Raw genomic sequence first — 20,218 nt, 5'->3', positions numbered from 1 at the left:
GCCCCAGGAGGAGCTCCTCCTGCCTCACCATCCTGCTGCCAGGAGCGCTGTGAGGGCAGAGACGAGCTGTGCTCTCCCAAGAGAGGACCACATCTCCCCCCGGAAAGCACCAGGCACAAGAGACACTCCTTACGCATCTGATGAATGAATGGATAATGCGAAAGGACTGCATACCCCCATTTTTATCTAAACATGCATTGGGATCACTCATAACCTGACCATCCATTTGACAAGTGACTGTAGAGAAGGAAATCCAAATATTCAGCATGTACGAAAGGACTCAAGGGGGAGCCATCTTAATGTGGGGCAGAGCTTCCCAGCTAGGAGGCCCTGAGTCCTTGGGTACCAGTGCTCTGAGATACTGTTCCCTGTAGCCCTCCCAGGAGCCAGTGCTCCCATCTGGTCACCCAGGGGCAACCCCATCCATTTCCCTAGCATGAAATATAAATGTTGGCATTTCTGTGGTATCATTTTCTACGTGAGGCAGGAAGTTAAAGACGACAGTTTGGGAAGCACTGCCATAATTTATGAAAGAGTGCTGGTACGGATTTGGGGATTTATCTCATCACTTAACAATCACACTTTGGATCTCTGATCTGGGGATCTTACAAAGTGGTGAATGGAGGTGTTTTATCAGAACAAAAAGAAGGTAACACACCTGTCGTCTCTTAGGTTAAATACATGATATGTCTCCTTTGAAGGCTGGGGGTCATTCAAGGTTGCCTGGCATCCTTGTGGTGTGTCAGGGGGTGTGCTCAGTGCTGAGGGTGTCTCAGAGAATCAGAGGAGACGTGGTCTCCGCCCTTATGGAGCTTATCATCAAGCAAAGTACCCAGACCCAGAAAAAATATTTACACAAAATGTCAATAGCATTGGGATGTGTGATAGGAAAGCATGTAATGAGGAACTTAACGCACGGACTGGAGGATCAGATAAGCCTCCCTGAGGAAGTGACAGTTAACCTGAAGCCTGTGAAATGAGAGACTAGCTGGGAGACGGCAGGGATGGAGGCTCAAGGAAGAGAGGAAAGGATGTTTGAGGACCAGGGTGGGTGAAGCATTAAGTTTAACAAGGAGCCTGGTAGAGAGAAAGCTGGAGAGAGAGGCAGGGCCAGATACCACAGGACTTCGTAGGCCATGTTCAGAATTAGGTTCTTAAAGCCAGGAGTAAGGGACGTCATTGAAAGCTTTCAGCAGGGAGATAGACTCCCAATGAATTTTTAAATGCAAACTCTTAGGCTCTATTCCAGAATATTCTGGGGGGCTGGTCTAGGACCCCAAATATGAATTCTAAAGAGGTCCCAGGGAATCTGATGTGAAGCCCGGTTTGAGAATTCCCAATATGGAATGTTAGCTGTCCACGGGTTTATCCTGAGCAGATGGTCTGTGAACTGGCCCTTAAAATAACCTTCATGGTACGAAAAGGGGACACATGTTCCTCACACTGTTAACTTATCTGGCCCTATAACATCGGCTCCAGGATCAAAAGAAAAGCCAGCACATCACTCACTCTGGTGACCATTTGGCATCTGAAATGGTTGAATGGGATGGGATGGCACAGCAGACACTGTCAGCACCCTACCCATGTCCCCTGGCCCCCACTCCCCTTTCGGTGCACAGTGGCTGTCTCCCCAGCTCTGCTTCCCCTGGAGGACTAACCCGGGCTCTGGCTGCCTTGTTCGCTGCGCAGCAGGGCAGATGTGCTGGGGAATGAACATGTGCTTCCTCCCCCAGAGCCTCGCTCTGTGACCGCAGGGAACCCGTGCTTAAACAGCTCAGCTCCCACAACCCCACGGTGGAAAGACTCCGAGACGTGTGTTCTACACAGACTCCCAGGGTGTTCCCCGCAGGACAGTGCTGCTGGTGTCCCCAGTGGGACCCAGTGTGACGGGGAAGCTTCTCCTGGCTGTCTCACTTCCTCACTCCCCTGTTGATGTCTCCCCCACCTCCCAAGTAAACCGCTGGCAATCAAATCTGTGTTGCAGGGTCTGCATCTCACGGTGCAAACTATCTCTTGCTGTGCCAAAGTGCATTTTTTAAAAAAACAGTAGCCTGGCAACCAAATTTTAGTAAATTATCAGGAATGATGCAAAGAAAATATACTAAAACCTGAGCGGGAGATTCCATCCACACAAGCAATGATTATGGGAAAAGAAGTGAGAACACTATCTGCTATTATGAGAATCATGTGGATGAGTGCTCCATTCAAAGATTAACCCAGGCAAAGAAACAAGCCAGCCTCTCTTTTGCTCCTCAGGAAGAGAAGAAATACTGTGAAACAAATAAGTAACCATTTCCTCTTGCAACAATGATAAAAACTAACATTTATTGGTGGCTTATTCCTTATTAGCCACTGTTCTAATAGCTTTGCATAGCTCACTAGTTCGTTCTTAAGAAACCAGGAATCAACAAATGTTACATTTACTTTTAAAATGAAAAAATGTGCTTTCAATATGTTTACACAGATTCACTCAAAGCAAAGAAGCCAGCTAACTTCTACCCCGTTCATTCTACTTTCAGTCAACCATCCTTGAACCATAAGACAGGTCTTTGTCAACAATCTTTCTTTCATTTAACGTTTGCTATGTTGCCAATCCATGATCATCTATATCTAAGACACTATGTGCCATTTTGATTGTTATGGGAACCAGTGACTGCCCGGAGAAGAAAAAATAAAAGAATCTGAAGCCAATTTCATTAGCTTTAAATTTAAAATTTAAAATGATAAGTTTAAATTTTAAAAGAGTAAATAAATACATGTGATTTTAGGTATTTTGGAAAATGTTTTCTTAGTATGCATCACGAGGTATTTAAGTTGGAATGTCATGATGTCTGTAATCATTTCTTAAAAATACTTAAGCATAAAAATAAAGTGAGAAAAATATCTTGGTCAAAAATGTTCACCTTAAAAATGTAAGGGTCACTAGGATTATACGCGCATGTTTCCTCGGACTACATATAACTAACCAAATCTCTCAGCTTACTTCTAGCCATAGATGAGTAAAGGAAAAGTAAATAAATACACAAAATAAAAATAGCAAATCTGGAAAGAGGAAGACAAGAAGAAATCGGAATAAAGTCTCTGAAATCATGAACATTCATTTACCAAAGCCTGGCACCAAAAACGAAGGCATGTCACTTGAAGAAACTTAACTTTAATACAAATAAATCTAAGTGTTAATTCACACAGAAGTCACGGCAGGTCCGAATTCACTGACTCAAAAGATGGTATATGCTAAAAATCTACATAATATAAAAATATTTAGATATGAAATGTGTGATGGGTTACTACAGAAAACTGAAAATGTCTGAGATTGTCCCCTTAATCTTGACGACATGAAGAAACAGGACCACACCCTCACAGGAGACACATCACTGGAATGGTTAGATCCACTATAGAAGTTATTCTTTTCTTACACGGATTTCAAGGTAAAAAGGATCCCAAGAAATCGTCCACATGGACCACCTCTTTCTGTGGTGAGACTGGCCCTACGGCTGGGGCCCAGATGGTTAGAGAGAGGCCTGTGAGAAGGACCTGCTGGCCCTTGGGAGTATTACGCTGATATTTTAAACAATACCTTGGCTTCTGAAATCCAAACTCTAGGTAGCCTTAACCACCTGTGAGTCAGTGAACTCTGTATCTGTAATGTGACTACGTGAATTAGTACTTCGATTTGTGTTAAAGTAAATTTTCTCAAATAATATGCCCTTGTTTTAGAGTGCTGGGTTGGGTAAATCAGTTTAGGTTACCTCAGTCAGGTTTTAAGGATAAAAACAATCATCACTGTTGTTAATAACTAAAGCAGTTACAGCTCCCTCCATCCACAGGGCAAAATCCCTTCTCTATAAGGATGTGGATACTTGAAATGCCATTACTCCAACAACACTGCTGTGCATTTAGTGTCAGATTTATTAATTCAAATGTCCACCCGGGTCAACTATAAGAATGAAGTTATAAAATGTTAAAATAAAAAAAAGAACTACGTTGCATTAGGTTTTAAAATACTCCATAAGAGAAACCCCCAAAACCTAAGCACTAGGACCATCCTCCTACTCCTCTACCTTTCTTTTAGTAGGATCCTCAGTTAATCTAAGGGCACAGACCATTTACTTAAAGATATATCAAACAAAACTCAGTTCTTTACTTAATAATCCACTGAGGTTAAAACATTCCCACTCAGCTCTACACGTGAAATCAAAACTCAATGAGTGAGCTTAGAGTGCAACTAATATCTTCAGAATTACATGACACAATGTAGATGCAAGTACTTGGCAATCAAGAGCACTAAAAAGACATAATATCCAGTCTTCACAAGGCATCTGCCTTCTTCCTTAGAAAGGATGGCTCTATATAAATATCGATCAGTTCTGTCAGAAATAGGAACTGGCATGAAGTAAAATGACTGGCATTTCCAGACTTCTAAAACCAAGTGAGTTCAACTATAAGATGAACAAGAAGAAATTTTGCCTAATCTGGATACGCTTTTATAAAACCTCTGCTTAATTTTTTTAAAGTCCAAGTACTGAGCCTCACCATCATTTCACATTAAAGCAGATGCATTTTCAATAACATAGAAGAAAACATTCGCATAGAACACAAAATATCTAAGATAGAAAACCTCTTTCAACCAGTCTAAACAACACTATGGTTATCACTTTAATTACCTGATTTCAGGAGATGAAGAGATTTCATTTGTGTCTGTCCTTTTATTTCTCGGAAACGATGGATTCGCCGGGGGCATCTCACCACTTAGGCGGTCTGGAAAAATTCGGTCTTTATTCAAATTGATTTCTGAATATGGACAGTTGGCAGCACTGAAGGATTAAAAGAAAAAGAAAAGAACATTCCCATTAGAACATACTCCTTCCAATTATAATGACAGGCTACAGAATACAAAATTTCAAAATTTAACTGAATATGTTATATATATTTATATATGTGTATGATTAAATGCAGTATGAAATATGTTAAGACATAATTTAAGTATATTCTGATAGAAAATATGTCTTCATATTAGAGTTTTAGAAGCAATCTGATGAAATCTTTGGAAGTGACCAATGGTCACTGAAGGATTCCCTCTGTATCATTTGAGGGCAGAGCCTGTGCACATCTGTGGCGACACTCAGCACAAGAGAGAAATGCTTAAGACATCATGGGAGGGTTGATGGCGGAGGTGGGCCAGAAACTGATGGATGGATGGAGCGACTCTGCTTCCTAAAGTGATCCGCCAGGCCCAGTGTCATCACATGCTGTTTAGTTTCCTTTATAACAGCTTCTGCCCTCCAAAGGAAGGAGCTCCCCCATGCGCCTATCTCCAGGTCCTGATGTACACCTGCTGTCCTAGAAGATACACATATCAACCTGTAGTTAATCCTGTCCGTATATGAAAAGAGACCAGATGCCAACTTGGATAATGACCCAGCTGGCTCACTTCCCTTCCATGGGTGATCACTGGTTGGTTTCTCAGGTCCCATTTGGGGATCATTCCTGTTATCCAAGCAAAGGAAATCTAGGTCACTAATTGTTAATTCAACATTAAGTGAGTACACTCCTGTGCCCGGGCCTCAGCTTTCCAGTCTCCAGAACATCTGGGCAACCTCTTTATCTCAGGCTCCCAAAACACAACCAACCCCTCCAACTCGCTGCCTATCTTGCCCCTCTGATTTTAGGAAGCCTCCTTAAATCTGGAAATCCTTTGGACCTGAGGTAGATTATATTAGTGTCTTACATGTTCTTTTCCTCAGTTTAGGTGATAGTGGGAATGTCGATAACCACCCAGGAAAAGTTTTAAACACTGCATGTCTCCCTCCACCAGGAGGATCTCACAAATCCTCGCAGGAGAAGGAGGGAAGAGTCTGAAAATGGGCTCAAGTGATTCTGATAATAGCCTATACAATTTATCACAGATATCTTGTAAGCAAAAATACAATCTTTATTTTCTTTAACCACATGCTATTCTATAGAGCTATGTATGCAAAAAAAAAGAAAGTAAATAACAATTGATCATGTGTTGACATAAATGTATACAATGTTAACCCAACAACAATAACACAAACAATAAGCAGTAGTAATGTTTATGGGGCAGTTACTATGTAGCCAGCACTGTGCTAAGAGCTTTGCACGCAGTATCTGCAGTATCCGAGTATCCGACTCAATCGTCACAACAACCTGCGAGAAAGGCTTCTCGCATGACAAACGAAGGCTTAAAATGATGAGCTAACTTCAGTCTTTCATTATTCCATTCATTTGTTCAACAAGTATTTGTCAAGTATCTATTATGTGCTAATTCTCTTTCTAGGCATTGGAAACAGTAGAAGATGAAAAGACAAGATCTCTGCTCTCACAGAGCCGATATTCTAGGGAGAGATGCAATCACCCAAGTAGACAAATAAGACAACTTCACACAGCGACAACCGCCATGGAGTAGACATGAGAGAGAACGTGGGTCTACGACAGGTGGCAAGGAAGGGCCTCCCTGAGGCAGCAGCGTTGAGCAGTGCTGTCAAGGTCCAGAAGAAGCCCACTGTCAACACAGGGGAATAGCATTCTAGGGAATGGGAGCATAGAGCAAATACAGGGACAGCATGGCATGTTTGAGGCAATGACCAGCAATGCTAGAGCGCAGTGAGCCAAAGGAGACCAACCAGAAACAGGCCGGGAGGCACTGTGTAGGGCCTGGTGGGCCACAGTGGCCAGTTCCTATGTTTAGCTTAGGTTCCATCTGAAGCCACCAGAGGACCTCCAAATAAGGGCATGATATGGTTTGATTACAATTTAAAACAATCACTCAGGATGCTTTGTGGAGAGAAGATTTTGAGGGGATGGAATTGGAGCAAAAGAAGTTATGTAAGAGTGAAGATATGACGGTGACTTGGATTTATGGGGCTGAAACAGAGATAAAGAGGACAGTTATGGTATCTTCTGCAGTGCCTCCAAGGGGAGCTGTGGATGGACAGGAGACGGGAAACAGCATAAAGGAAGGATTTAAGAACGGCCTTCAGGTTTTTGGCTTGAAGAACTGGGTGGTAACAGGGATGCATTCTTTTTCTTTTCCCCCCTGAAATGAGAATGACTGGAAGGAAGTAGATTCAGGGACAATGTCAGGAATTGTGGAATGTTTATGGGACATCCAGGTAGAGACGCTGCTTGCCCACGGTCACACGGCAATGAGGTAGCTCAGTGAAGGAGTATACCATTTTATTCACCTTATTCCAAATGGGCATACCATTTCATTGCATTTTACTCGTTCAGTAATGATATGAAGGAAAATCCTCTCCAACCACCATGTCTCTTTTGAACAATAACCCTCCTGGTGCTTCATGGAATCCTTCATGGGGTATTTGTACCAATCATATTCGCGGATGCAAGTAACAAGAACCGATTCAGCCTAACTTAGCCGAAATAAACTTACTGCAAGGGCATCAGACAGCTCTGGAGGAAGGCTGGACAGTCAGGCTTGGGCAGCAAGCAAGGGAGCCCCAGCACTCTCCCCCAGAAACGGTCTGCATAGGATGGGGGTGCTGCTGGGGCTGCCACACCTGCCCCTCTTCTCAGACCCTCAGCCTCTGCGCCCCACCCAGCCACCAGTCTCACGGAGGCTGAAACGCGAAGGCTGACCTGCCTCGCATCACTCCTCCGGGGGAAGGCCCAGTCGGCAGCATCTGCCTGTCCACATCATAACCGACACTGTCCTGAGGGAGCGGAGAGGCCTTACTCCCCGCAGCTCCCTGAAGGGAGGCAGAGCCCTGCCTAACACTTACCTCGATTTCAGGCAAAATACAAATGTCCTAGGGCTGCCTCCTAATAAACATGTTTAAAACCAAATTCATCATCTTCAATGAACTCCCCCCCACACACACAGAAAAAGATAAAAACACAACTAGCTCCTCCCGCTATTCTTAATTCTTTGTTTCTGACAAAGCAAATACACGAACGAAGCCTCAGATCTTAGTCATCTTTGGCTCTATTCTATTCTTTCTTCCTCCTATTATGTATTTCAATTGCAAATTTATCTACTTGCATTTTGTGACAGCAGGAAAAAAAATCTAAATATAATTTCTTGGTTTCTACAAACAGTAGGCTGCTGTTCCTAGAATACTGCAACCATCGTACGTGTAACTTATAGTTGAACACCTGGCTTACACACGATTACTGAAGAACTGACTGTCCATTTACCTTGGAGGTTTGTCAGATATGAAGAAAGTAACGAAAATGAAGAGTCCTGTCCCCAACCCACCCACCACGCCCACATGGGGAAGACTTCCGGGATCCCTGGATGGGCCAGGTCCCTAACTACAGCGGACAGTAAACAGCTCCAGATTAGAAGTCTTTAATATAAGAGCTACGAGGGCAGCGCCTTGATCCACTTGTTGAGTAAGTGAAGGAAGACGATATCTCTCTAAGACCACCATATACCAACCGGGCCAGCTCACAGAGAGGCAAGACAGCTGACCAGAAGGAGATGCGCTGTTTGTGGATTTGCCAGGGCCAGAGAGGAATTTCAATCTCTCAACCTGAAGTAGGGGAAACCATCACACCCTTCAAGCAGGATTTACAATGGGCCAAGATGTTCTACCAAGGAAGCCCCATGACGATCAGCTAATACCCTCTCTTCTTCTGAACCTCGAGGACAGTCAAATGGGCTTACACACCACCCGTTCTCACACCTACTATGGGGCAGAGAGGAAAGCCAGCTGGTTCTGGGGGCAGGAGGTGATAAAAAAAGGGGATGCCACAAAATGGAAATGGAGCGTGCCTGAGTGATGAGTAACGGCTCGCATACAGAGGGACGGGGCAAGGCCCCGACAGGAGTCAGGAAGCTGGTTCTCAATGTGCTCTGCTGCCTTCTCCACTACTTAGTAACGAGCAAGCACCACCTTGGAGTCTGAGCTTCCTCATCTGTAAAATGAGGGTGATGACAATAATCACCATGATCGGGCGCATCACTCACGCTAAGTTTAGCTTTACCTTCATTGCCTCATTTAATTCTCTCAAACCTGGGAAGTCGCTCCTACTCTAACACTTGTTTTACAGATGTGGAAACTGAAGCTTAAAAAAGGGAACTAGCTTAGTGTCACTCAGTCAGTTCTTGGTGGAATTAGATCATGAACTTGGGCTGTCTCCTCAATGTTACACTGTATCGGTAAATAGTACGTTCCAATAGCAAAGAATTTCCTTATCCTTAATCCATGACAATTAAATCTGAGAGAGCCATCTTCTAGCAAGATGCTGCTGTCACACAGCTAATATCTACTGAGCCAAGACCTAACCTCTCTTTACCAAGTCCCTCATTTTTCAGTTTATAAAGTTCGTATGCAGTTTTAAGTCAATAACTTCATAAACCCACCAGAGCTGATCAAAGTTCTCTGGAGAGACTGGGTTCCTGTTAGGCTTATAATCATCTCTAGTTTCTCATGTACAGAGTTTCTAGTGAGAAAACAGAAGTCATGTGTGTCATACCACACAACACGTGTGCATTTGGTCATGGGCACACACGTGTACACATATACACACAACTCTCTACCATCACACAATTCCTCAGAGAGCAGAGGAAGGGACTCACACAGGATTACACGGCTCTCCACCGTAAGGACTTATTACGGTGCACCCTGTTCTATTAGCAAGTTATTCCATATCGGCCCTATACACACAAATACCTGCCCACCGGGCCGTCTACAGAGGGTTTTCCCAGGAAAGACTGGTCCAGCTGATTAGGAAAGGTGGAAGGACAGTCTTGTTCACTGCTCCCTACTGCCATCTTGAAAACTCTTTTAATTGTACATACATTTATTTAAACAACTAGGTAACATCTTCAGTTTTCTAAGTGATCACATAACCATTCTCACACTCTGTCGTGACAAAAACTTAAAAAACACACGGGGCAGGCTCTCTAGGCCGATGTGCTCTGCATGAGAGCCCAGCAGTTATGAGCAGAGACTGGACTGAATCCTGGTTCTGCCCCTATCTGATGCTGGACACTTCCTGAACCACACCAAGCCTCTGTTCCCTCATCTGTAAACCGTAGATTAGAACAGTGCCTGATGCATGGAGCTGCTGGAGGATTCAGCGTGATAACACACGTCGGTCCCAAAACAGTGCCTGGAACACGGGAAGTCACCAATACACGAATACATGAAGAAGAGTAACCCCAACCCCTACTGTGTAAAAGATCATCAGCAAAAATAAGCAGCATTAAAAACTCCATAATCCACCCCATTTATGAAGGTTCTCTGCTGCTCTCAGGAAAAGCTGAGACCTCTCTCCGAGTGCTACTCTATTCATGCTATGAAAATCTCTTCACACCAGACTGGCCTTCTTAGAAGTATGGCCTCTGCTCTGTAACGCCCATCACCCAACCCCGGATCCGGCACAAAGCAGCTGCTCAATTAGTGTCTGTTCAACGGATGGATGGATGGATGTTGAATTAATATGATGTTTATAGTTTGCAGGGGTGAATTCGGTTACTAACTTTTAAAACTTTCCACAGACTTTGTAAATATCCTTTAGAGACTTTTGGAAATACTCTGAATTATTTTTTCTTTTCTGGTTTAATTTCTCCAACATTAAATCTTACATAGAAAAGATTTACTTCTGAAGACACCAGATATGAAGAATATCTACTTTTACCTAACTTTAGTTCTCCTTTAATCTCCTCCCATTCTTTGACCTCTCAGTAGGCCAACTGAATGAATCCAAAAAGGGAAACACCGTGACACCACCCATTTTAAGGCTCCTTTGCCAGAGGGAAAGAATTAAGCAACCTGGCTACCGAATATCCCTGGAGATGAGAATTACCATCTCCACATCTGACTCACTCACTGATCACTTATAATTCAGTGTTTTAAAACATCACAGTCTCAAATTTCATTGTTGAGAGGCATGCTTTATTTCTAACACTTCTTAGAGCAAATTCAACTATTGCAATTTTCAGAGAAGCTAACAACAACTGCTAGTCAAAACATGGGCTTCTGCTTATGTGTTCATAAAATTGATTATTCTTGCTAAAAGAGCAACTTTTCTTGTTATCTAAGCAAAGAATGCACGTTTTGATTTAGGCAGTTTCTCAGTAAATTAATCCAAAGAGAGTTTTCTCATTATGTTTTCCTAAACACAGCATTCTCAGCAAGGACAAAAATAAGTGCCAGTGAAATGAACCTTTCAAAGAATATCCATGTAGCAGCAGCTACTCCACAAGTCTACTAATGAAATGAAAAACAGGCTGTGCCTGCTAAGGATTAATATCCTGCCAGATAGAGAGCTTTGAGTGTTGTAAATAGAACAGCATAGTCAGGGAGATTAAGAAAAGCCAGTAGAAAGGCTGAGAAGAAGGGACGACAGGACTCGGGCTATAGCTGACACTGCTCACTAGGTCTCCAAATTGCCTTCCTCCTTCCTGAGGCTCTAGTCAACAAACTGTGCCCCAGACTTATGTACAGATCTGCCAGTTATGGCCTGTATGCGACAAGGAAATGAACACAACTTCCTTATCAGTGCATGTCTTTTAAGCCATAAGGTCTACTTCTTCCTCTCTCATTCCAGAAAAATGAGTAATTCTCTACTATGGTTCCAATGACAATGAAAGATTCTTTACTGCATTTCTCCATAAAATCTTTTATGATTCTCCCCAGGATTTCTCCCCTCTTTTAGCAAATACAACACTGTATCTCTGAAGAAATGCTCCAAAGATAATCACTGAAATTTTGTGAAATGGTTGTGGCCCAGGTGAGGGACCCTTTGGGGTCCACGGTGCACTTGGGGAAAGAAGGTCCTGCTGAGCGGCTGGTGCCATCAGGCAGGGGACAGGACTGTCACCACAGACCTTGCTGTCACAGGCTAACCACTCTGTTCAGACCTAAAACCCTTCTGGAAAGAACTATGGACATTGCTATAAGGTGGGTCTTCTTCCCAGAAGAAGAACAAAAAATTTTTTTAATTTTCAATTGTACCCAACAACATAATGTCAGTATTCATCCACTTTTAAAATTTCTTTGTTCTTTTCCCTCACAATTTGAGCACATTGCCTTTATTTCAATGAACACCTTGGGGTTGTACAATAGAAAGGCACTTGTGTCAAAGTTTCAATAGCAGTTACTATTTGTATTTTACACACACACACACACACATATATATATATATATATATATAGTTTGTTTGTTTTGTTCTGTTTTTTGAGGAATATAAGCCCTGAGCTAACATCTGCCACCAACCCTCCTCTTTTTGCTGAGGAAGACTGGCCCTGAGCTAACATGTGTGCCCATCTTCCTCTACTTTATATGTGGGTCGCCTGCCACAGCATGGCTTGATAAGCGGTACGTAGGTCCACACCCAGGATCCAAACTGGTGAACCCTGGCTGCCAAAGTGGAGCACGTGAACTTAACTGCTACACCATGGGGCCAGCCCCTGTATTTTATATTTTAATTAAGTTACATACAGCTTTTATAGTTCCATTAGTACCAGAGTTCTTCAAAGGTTGGGTCTGTGACCAATTAACGAGTGGTACCTTGAGAGAGAGTGGTCAAGAGCACAGACCCTTGAGCTGGACTGGGTGCCATTCTTGCTCCCCCCTCACCTGCTGGCAGGCAACTTAGTAAACCTCAGGGCCACAGCGGCCTCATCAAAAACTGGGAGAAAATAATAGTTCTCTATTACAGGGTCGTTTTGAAGGTTATCCAATACATACAAAACAATTAGAGCGAGACCTCGCATACAGTAAATAAATGTTCAACAAATGTTAGTTACTATTGAAAAAAAACCTGCTGCTCAAAAACATTTACTGAATGAAAGAATTTATGAATATGGAATGAAAATTTAGCATGCTAATGAGTTATTTCTGGCATTCAGACTTATTAAATGTCTGAAAAATCATCCAGCTGACTTCACTCAGCAATACTGAATTACTTCTAAGATGCAGCATTCTCAACTCAGTTTAAATTAATCACATAACTTGGTTTGCAGTCAAACAATGAAAAGGATTTTTAAATGAGGATTTGCAAACAGAATAATCATCCTGTCTATGCTCAGACCTTTTACTCTGGAATATACCAAACCCCATAAAAATTTGGGAGGAATGTTGCAAAAGGAAGGTAAGCAGCATTTGAGGCTGCAGAGATGAAAGAGGAAACTATACAAAGATGAAAATAATCACACCAATTTTACAATTCCTATGAACTCTTAGAGGAAGAGGTAGCGCAATCTTCAGAGTTTTTAAAGACCTCAATTCACAACCTATGCAAACTAGATAGAGAGAGAATCATTTTTCTTACTGGCAATCCAATTAGCAGGCAGTGAGAACATATACTGACAAATTACCATCTTAATATATATACCTAAATAAGTGATGCTTTTGTTCTTTAAAAACCCCAGTTAAATCACAAGAATTTCTTACTATTTCAATAATATTTTTAAATGTCCACAAAGAACTCAAAATCAATACACCAAATTGCAAATGTATAAATTTGCTTTCTTTTTTAGGTTACTTAGGTGTAAGAGAAAAACACTTTCTTTGACCAAGGTATTCTCATGTTTGACTATTTATATTTGTGCTTTTTGTGATCTTTTCTGCTAATGTACAAGAACTCACCTCTCATTATTCAAATTGAGTTACCCAATCATAGAATAATTTACCAAACAAATACGTCGAACAGGGCCTGTCCTCTTACCATTACTAATGGTCCACCAACATGATTACTGCAGAAGACAGCTATCTATAAATCTAGTCAGGTTGCCAAGAAAAGTAGAATAGCTAGAGTAAATCTATTTTAAACTGTGAATGCGTTTTCTCCCAGGAAGATTTAACTACAGATATATTCTTCACTTTTATATGATCGCCATGGTAACTACACTTCACATGGATCTGAATTTAAAATTAGTTCACATCTTCTTAGTACACCTGGAAATCATCTTCTTCTACATACGTGTGACAGGCCACATAAGGAATTCCCAGGTGAGGGGCAGCACCACATACCTGTGAGGGCCCAGGTGTCTCGCTCGCTTAAAATGGCCAATCCCTTTACATCCTGGGGTCGAGCATCCACCGTGTTCCGAAGCTTCCATTAATTCTAATTGGCCTATTAGAAAGCAAAAGAAAGAAAGAAAGGGCAAAAAGTTAAGGCTATAAGAGTCAAATGTCTGGATCAGGATAGGTAAACAAAAGCCAATTTTCAAATCAACACATACAAATAGAAAAATAGAGCCGATAAAAATTAAAAATATCTTAAAAGTCTTTACTTGTGAAGATTTCCCCCTACGATTTTGTTCACACTATTTATCTTCATAGTGAAATGGTAAACTTGGATCGAACCCTCTTTCAAAATGTCACAAATTCCAGAGAGACCTAAATATGAATTAATGAGAAGATTCTAAACAATTTTCATCAAGTAAATAACATAATTACTGTATGAACACTCTCACACTGTGAAAACTTCGAAGAACACACCAGAACACAGAACAGTAACGCATCCCCTTTAGGGTACATGCCCTACCTTTCATACCCTCCGAGACGTTGTTCTAAGCATTCTCATATAAATCTACAATTTATATATATGTATGTACCAATTTTTTGGCTTGTTTTTTTGCCATGTAAAAGGGACAACACAGATGTGTACTATTTTGAAATAGTCTTCTTTGGTCTTTAACTTCATGTCTACTAAATCTTTCCATCTCAGAAGTAATATTCTTTATGACTGTTGCACAGTATCTGTGGTACGAGTACAACGTCATTATTTAACCAGTATTTGTTTCCAAGGTTTACTAGTTTAAATATACTGTAACAAATATTAACTTGGTGCATTTCTGTGCCCTTATTCAGTCTGCATGGGGCATCCAGAAGTGAAGCCACGAGATGGGGAAGGCATACTACATTTTTTTAGAAACCTGACAATAATTTATTGTATTTCCTACATTTTTTTCTACAATGTATTTATTCCTCCAAAATTGCGATTGGGTATCTCAAGTTCTCAGTGTACCTTTTTAACTGAGATTTTTATTCAGTTAACTGTAGATTCACATGCAGTTGTAAATAATAATACAGAGGGAGAGCCCTTGTATGCTTTGCCAGCTTCTCCCCCAAATATATTTTGCAAAACTACAGTATAAAATAAAATATTTTGCAAAACTATAGTATAAAATCACCAAAAAATATTTTGCAAAACTAAAGTAGAAAATCACTATTACGATATTGACATTGATACATTACATTTTGATAGTCTGACAAATTGTCTTCCAAAAATTCAGTACTAATTTTAAAAGGTGATGATCACTTCTAAATAAAAGAATGTTTATGTATTCTTTTTCAGACAAATTTTTTCCTTTTTATATATTTTTGACCTCCAGTTAATTAAAAATGTAGTAAAAGGAATCAGGATTACATAGAGGAGAAATATACAGTAGAGAGAGAAGTAGAACAAGAAGAGTAGTGAAAAGAAAATATTAAGCATGCTACACAAGATGGAAACGCGTATCCAAGTTATCCTTGTGTCTCTTACTCAAAGGAGGCTGAAGAGGATGCCCGGTCTTTGAACACCAGCCCACGGGGTGAATATCAGGAGAATCTGCATCTATCCAGTAATCATAGCAACTATTCCAGCCATCAAAGTGAACCTGGATAACAAAAGGAAATTCACAGGATAATTCACGCCACAGACATTCTTATAGCAAAAGTTCTGCCCAAAGTAACCATTTGCATTCTCTTCTATCTTATATGGTAGATTTAATACCAAATAAGCTGTTTCAACTATTGAAGTCACTTCATTCACAGTAGGAGAAAAGGCACTTTTGAACTACCTACAACATATTATCTAACCATCAGTAAATGTCTTGCCAAAGGTAATTTTTGGGCAATACCTCTACAGATATGTTACATAAATCTCCCAATACTACAAGCAATTTGAGTACCTAACATTCTCATATGAGCAACACCAAACACCCAATAAATATTACTGAAGTAATGAATAACTCAGGGAAGGCAGGGAGGATGGGAAGGGAGAATGGAGTGACAGGAGGACCTTTCACATAAATGTCAAGTCTCCTAGAAGCATGCTAAATAAAGACTTTTAAAAAAATTAAATGCCCTACCACAAATATACTCAGTTTACAAAGTACTCCTCCATCAAATGCATTTTAAAATATTTTTTTCTCATAAATGATATCCCTCAAAGAGGTTTCACAGAGTGATAAGTGCTACCATCCTTATTGGCCACCGTGTAAAAGGCAGTTGATCTTTTAGGCACGTTCACTGAGGATCAGCCACGTATCTTTTAAATATTACATATTTTTTATCTTTTAGAATGAAAGGATATACTAAAATGCTATGTATATTATTTTAAATCAAGTTTGCCGGCTAGACTTCCTTTTTAAAGTCTATGCATCTCTCACTCCTAAGAAGTCAACAGATGCCAGATGGATAAAATATTCAAACGTTAAAAACTGAACAACAGGGGCTAGCCCAGTGGCGTAGTGGTTAAGTTCACGTGCTCTGCTTCAGCGGCCCAGGGTTCACAGGTTTGGATCCTGGGGGCAGACCTACGTGCTGTTCATCAAGCTATGCTGTGGCAGCGTCCCACACACCAAACGGAGGAAGACTGGCACAGATGTTAGCTCAGAACAATCCTCCTCAAGGAAAAAGAGGAAGACTGGCAACAGGTGTTAGCTCAGGGCCAATCTTCCTTGCAAAAAAACACAAAAAACAAAAACTGAACAATAAAAGCTCTAAAAGAATGCTTGAGTGAATGTATTTATAACTTGAGAGTTGGACAGTCTTTGTAAGTAAGACATCAAACTCAAAAGCCATAAAGAAAAGACTGCTCAATTTGACTACACCAAAATTCAAATCTTCAGAATGGCATATATGACTGCAAGCAAGATGGAACACTCACAAGAAACCCGAAAAACACATTTGTTACACATCACAATGCACTCTGTTCCTTAACTCATAAAAGCATAATATAGCAATATAAAAAGATGAAAAATCCAATAGAAATATGGAAAACAGATACAAATAGCTCATAAACAAGAAAACAAATATAAATAGTTAGTAAACATATGAAAAGACAATTTCACTTATAACAAAAAAACACAAATTAAAACCACAAGATGCAATTCCTCGACTTTCAACCTGCCAAAAATGCTCCATTCAGGTGATTCCTAGAGCTGGTGAGTCTGAGAATAAATGAATGGTCTCATAGACCATTGATAGGAGTATTAATAGGTGAGATATTTCTGGAGAGTTACTTGGCAATAATAATCAAGACTTTAAATGCATCACCTTTGACCTGATAATCTCAATAACTTGACTCATTGTAGCAGAAAACAACCAGAGAGTCCACCATCAGAAGACTGGTTAAATAAATTATGGTGTATTTATACGATCGAATAATACAAAGTTGTTAAAGTACATGTATACGGGTTCAAAATAATTTGCAATAAATCCATTTTCTCAAGCTTAGAATTCAATTAATCCTAAAATCAAAACTCATAGAATTCCACACCGGGAAGAAATCATGGATCCTATGTTAAAAAGGATAACACCACAGCTAGTTAGGAGGGATACCAAGCCTAAAATTCAAGGATCCCAAGTAAAATGCATCATTCACAGATACTGAATATAAAAGCAGCACTTAAAGTTGTTTAACTCAAAACAACACTTCTTTCCTCTGACCAAACATAATGTTCAATCAATCTTGAGAATGATATTCGTGATAATTTTCTGAAAATATCAATGCTACCAATAAAGGAGCCGCCATAATTTAGAGTGTTATAGTAAGTTTAAAACATTTCTGATGATCAACTAACCATCAAGTGATTACTCTATTTTACTAGGAATATGAAACTCTAATGTTTTCCAATCTTGCTTATTCCTAGCTTCAATTTCTTCTACACCGGAATCAATATTCAGATAACTCATGCTCTCATCTGTTGTAAATAAACTACTAAGTTTTACAAGATTCAGCTGTATTCCCATAGCAAACAAACTCAGTCTTAACAAGTAAATGGTTCGCCACCCTGGATACACACCAGAATTACTGGTGAATACTGAAAAAGAGCGGGGAGGGGAGGGGTGAGCCCACTCCAGGAGGCTCTGAACCCATAAGGGCGTGGGTGCTGTGCACACACATGCTGTTCACTGGACTGAGCAACTCTTGTGTGCGCTCAGAGTTGAGACCCATTGACACTAAAGAGGACATCATTCCTACAGCGATAGTCTCTGAAAATCTTGATGTTATCATAAATAAAAGGTTCCTTTTTAATTTTCCTCACATATACTATTAAGAATGTTTACATTGGAGCTACTAAATCTGGTGATACCAGACCCTTTCCTAGTTTTCATCAAAACTTTCGTTTCGGTTTGGCAATGAAAAGTCACCTTTCTAGGAATAACATACCTTAGCGTAGATAAAGGTAACACCTCCTACAAACTAGGTTGGCAGGCAATCTGGAGGATTTTAGTAGTTTAAGGGTTAAATTTCAGAGATAAAATTTAGTTTAGATAATTATGAACAGCAGTAACAATAAAATTCTCTGATAAGTAGCAAATATACTTAGAAACTATTATCTGAAATTATGTCAAAATTAATAATATATGCAAAAATTAATATTAACCCTAATAGTCTCACTCTGAAAGCCCAGATGAAACAATTTTATTAAGCTTGTATAGTTCTTTCAACTTTTGTAACTTTTACTAATTCAGTCTCTGGTACATGAAGAAGTTTAAAACAAACGAAAAATCAGAAACTCCATTAATGTTAACTGATAGTCTCACTCTTGCTGGGTATTATTTTGAAACAAAATCAAATGCCTCACAAAGAGCAGCAAGAGAAGAAGACATATAAACACACACAACATGAAATATTTAAACATTTTACAAACACAAAAAAGAAATACAAAATATTTATAACAGGAATGTTCCACTATAAATACAATTACATATAAAAGCAACTCGGCAATGATGCTGAATTTAATTAAAACTCTAAAGAAAACAGACGATTACAGATCAAAGTGCAGTACGGATGAAGTAACTTGCACATATTTAAAATTATAGTTTAGGAAATTGGATACTTTCCTCACCTAGAAGTATAATTTGGACCCTTTATAAAAACTTAATACACATTATTAATAATTTCAAGATTGAGACATAGTATTTTTAGAAAGCACACTATTTCTTTAAAAAAAGTGATTTGGATGGATTTTCTGTTCATGTGAAAGGTAACTCAGTAAAACACATTTTAGACCCAGGTGCTTATTTCTGCTCTCTTCTGAAATTAAAGTTATGTTTGAAAAGATATAAACTCAAAAGGACAAATGGAGAGGGAAAGTAGGTGATAGGTGAGAAGTGACAACGATGTGTGTAGAGGGCAAAATTCGGGGAAGGAGTTGGGATCTACTGGAGAGAGTGGGTGGGTTGCAATCCAGATGCCTAGAGAAGGAGTGAGGGACCAGCGTGAAATGGTTCACTGTGCAGAACCAAGAAGGGCTCAATCTGGAGGCAGGAGGTGAGGAGGTCAGAAAAATGGTAGCGTTGACTCAAAGTCTGAATGTGGAGTGGTAAGGCCCCTCGGCCGACTCCCTCATCCACCCACCAAAGTAACTGCACCTTCAACAACCTTGCAAAAGTCTAGAGGTTTATGTTCTAAATCATACAATCACGGAAGCTCTGCCGTCCAGGACAAAAGCAACGTGGTGATGGACTGGACAGAAAGCACAGGGACTAAGTGAGGGTGTGCATCCTCTAACGTGGTCCTTCTCCCGGTCCCGCACAGCGGCCACCAGGTTCGCCCGGCCCCCCGCAGGAACTTGCAGAAATTGAAAGGCTCAGAGAAAGGACCCAGATGCTGGCAAATGGGGATCCCCCTGTGAAAAGCCGGCTCTTTGCTTTCTTATCTCACAGTGAAGCCCACCAGTCAGTAAGTCCCACCCACGCACAAAAGCAGGTAATTTTGAGCACCTTTTTGTTAATGTGAATAGCCAGCCAAGGACCTGACATTTGCGGACAGCCTCTAATATGAAAGCAGAGGCCAAACTAATTAACTGAGCGGGAAATTTAGAGGAAACAAGCAGAGAACAGAACAAGAACTGTCACCAGTATCCTCAGATAAGAAACATCATTGCTCTGGGAAATAAAAAGAGGATGCCATTTAAAAAGGGGGAGGGGAGAAGACTAGAAAATAAGAAAAAACTCTTGAAAATTAAAAAATCATACATGTAATTAAAAACGCAATATAAGGT

General features: G+C 40.4%; 1 protein-coding gene across 18 annotated transcripts in view; it reads right to left on the bottom strand.

Moving 5' to 3' along the window:
* L3MBTL3 (L3MBTL histone methyl-lysine binding protein 3) overlaps positions 1 to 20,218 on the bottom strand; it is a 112,494-nt gene that overhangs the window by 25,537 nt on the left and 66,739 nt on the right. For all 18 annotated transcript variants that reach the window (XM_070223805.1, XM_023651059.2, XM_005596919.4 and 15 more), the window contains 3 exons: positions 15,484 to 15,598; positions 13,965 to 14,067; positions 4,665 to 4,814 (listed from right to left, as the gene is read on the bottom strand). In XM_070223805.1, the coding sequence (XP_070079906.1) occupies positions 4,665 to 4,814; positions 13,965 to 14,067; positions 15,484 to 15,598 (368 nt within the window). The remainder of the gene's footprint in view (positions 1 to 4,664; positions 4,815 to 13,964; positions 14,068 to 15,483; positions 15,599 to 20,218) is intronic.

This window comes from Equus caballus, chromosome 10, assembly GCF_041296265.1.
Source record: "Equus caballus isolate H_3958 breed thoroughbred chromosome 10, TB-T2T, whole genome shotgun sequence".
NCBI lineage: Eukaryota > Metazoa > Chordata > Mammalia > Perissodactyla > Equidae > Equus > Equus caballus.
The sequence above is the reverse complement of the archived record's forward strand: the minus strand, read 5'-3'. Positions and strand labels throughout refer to the sequence as shown.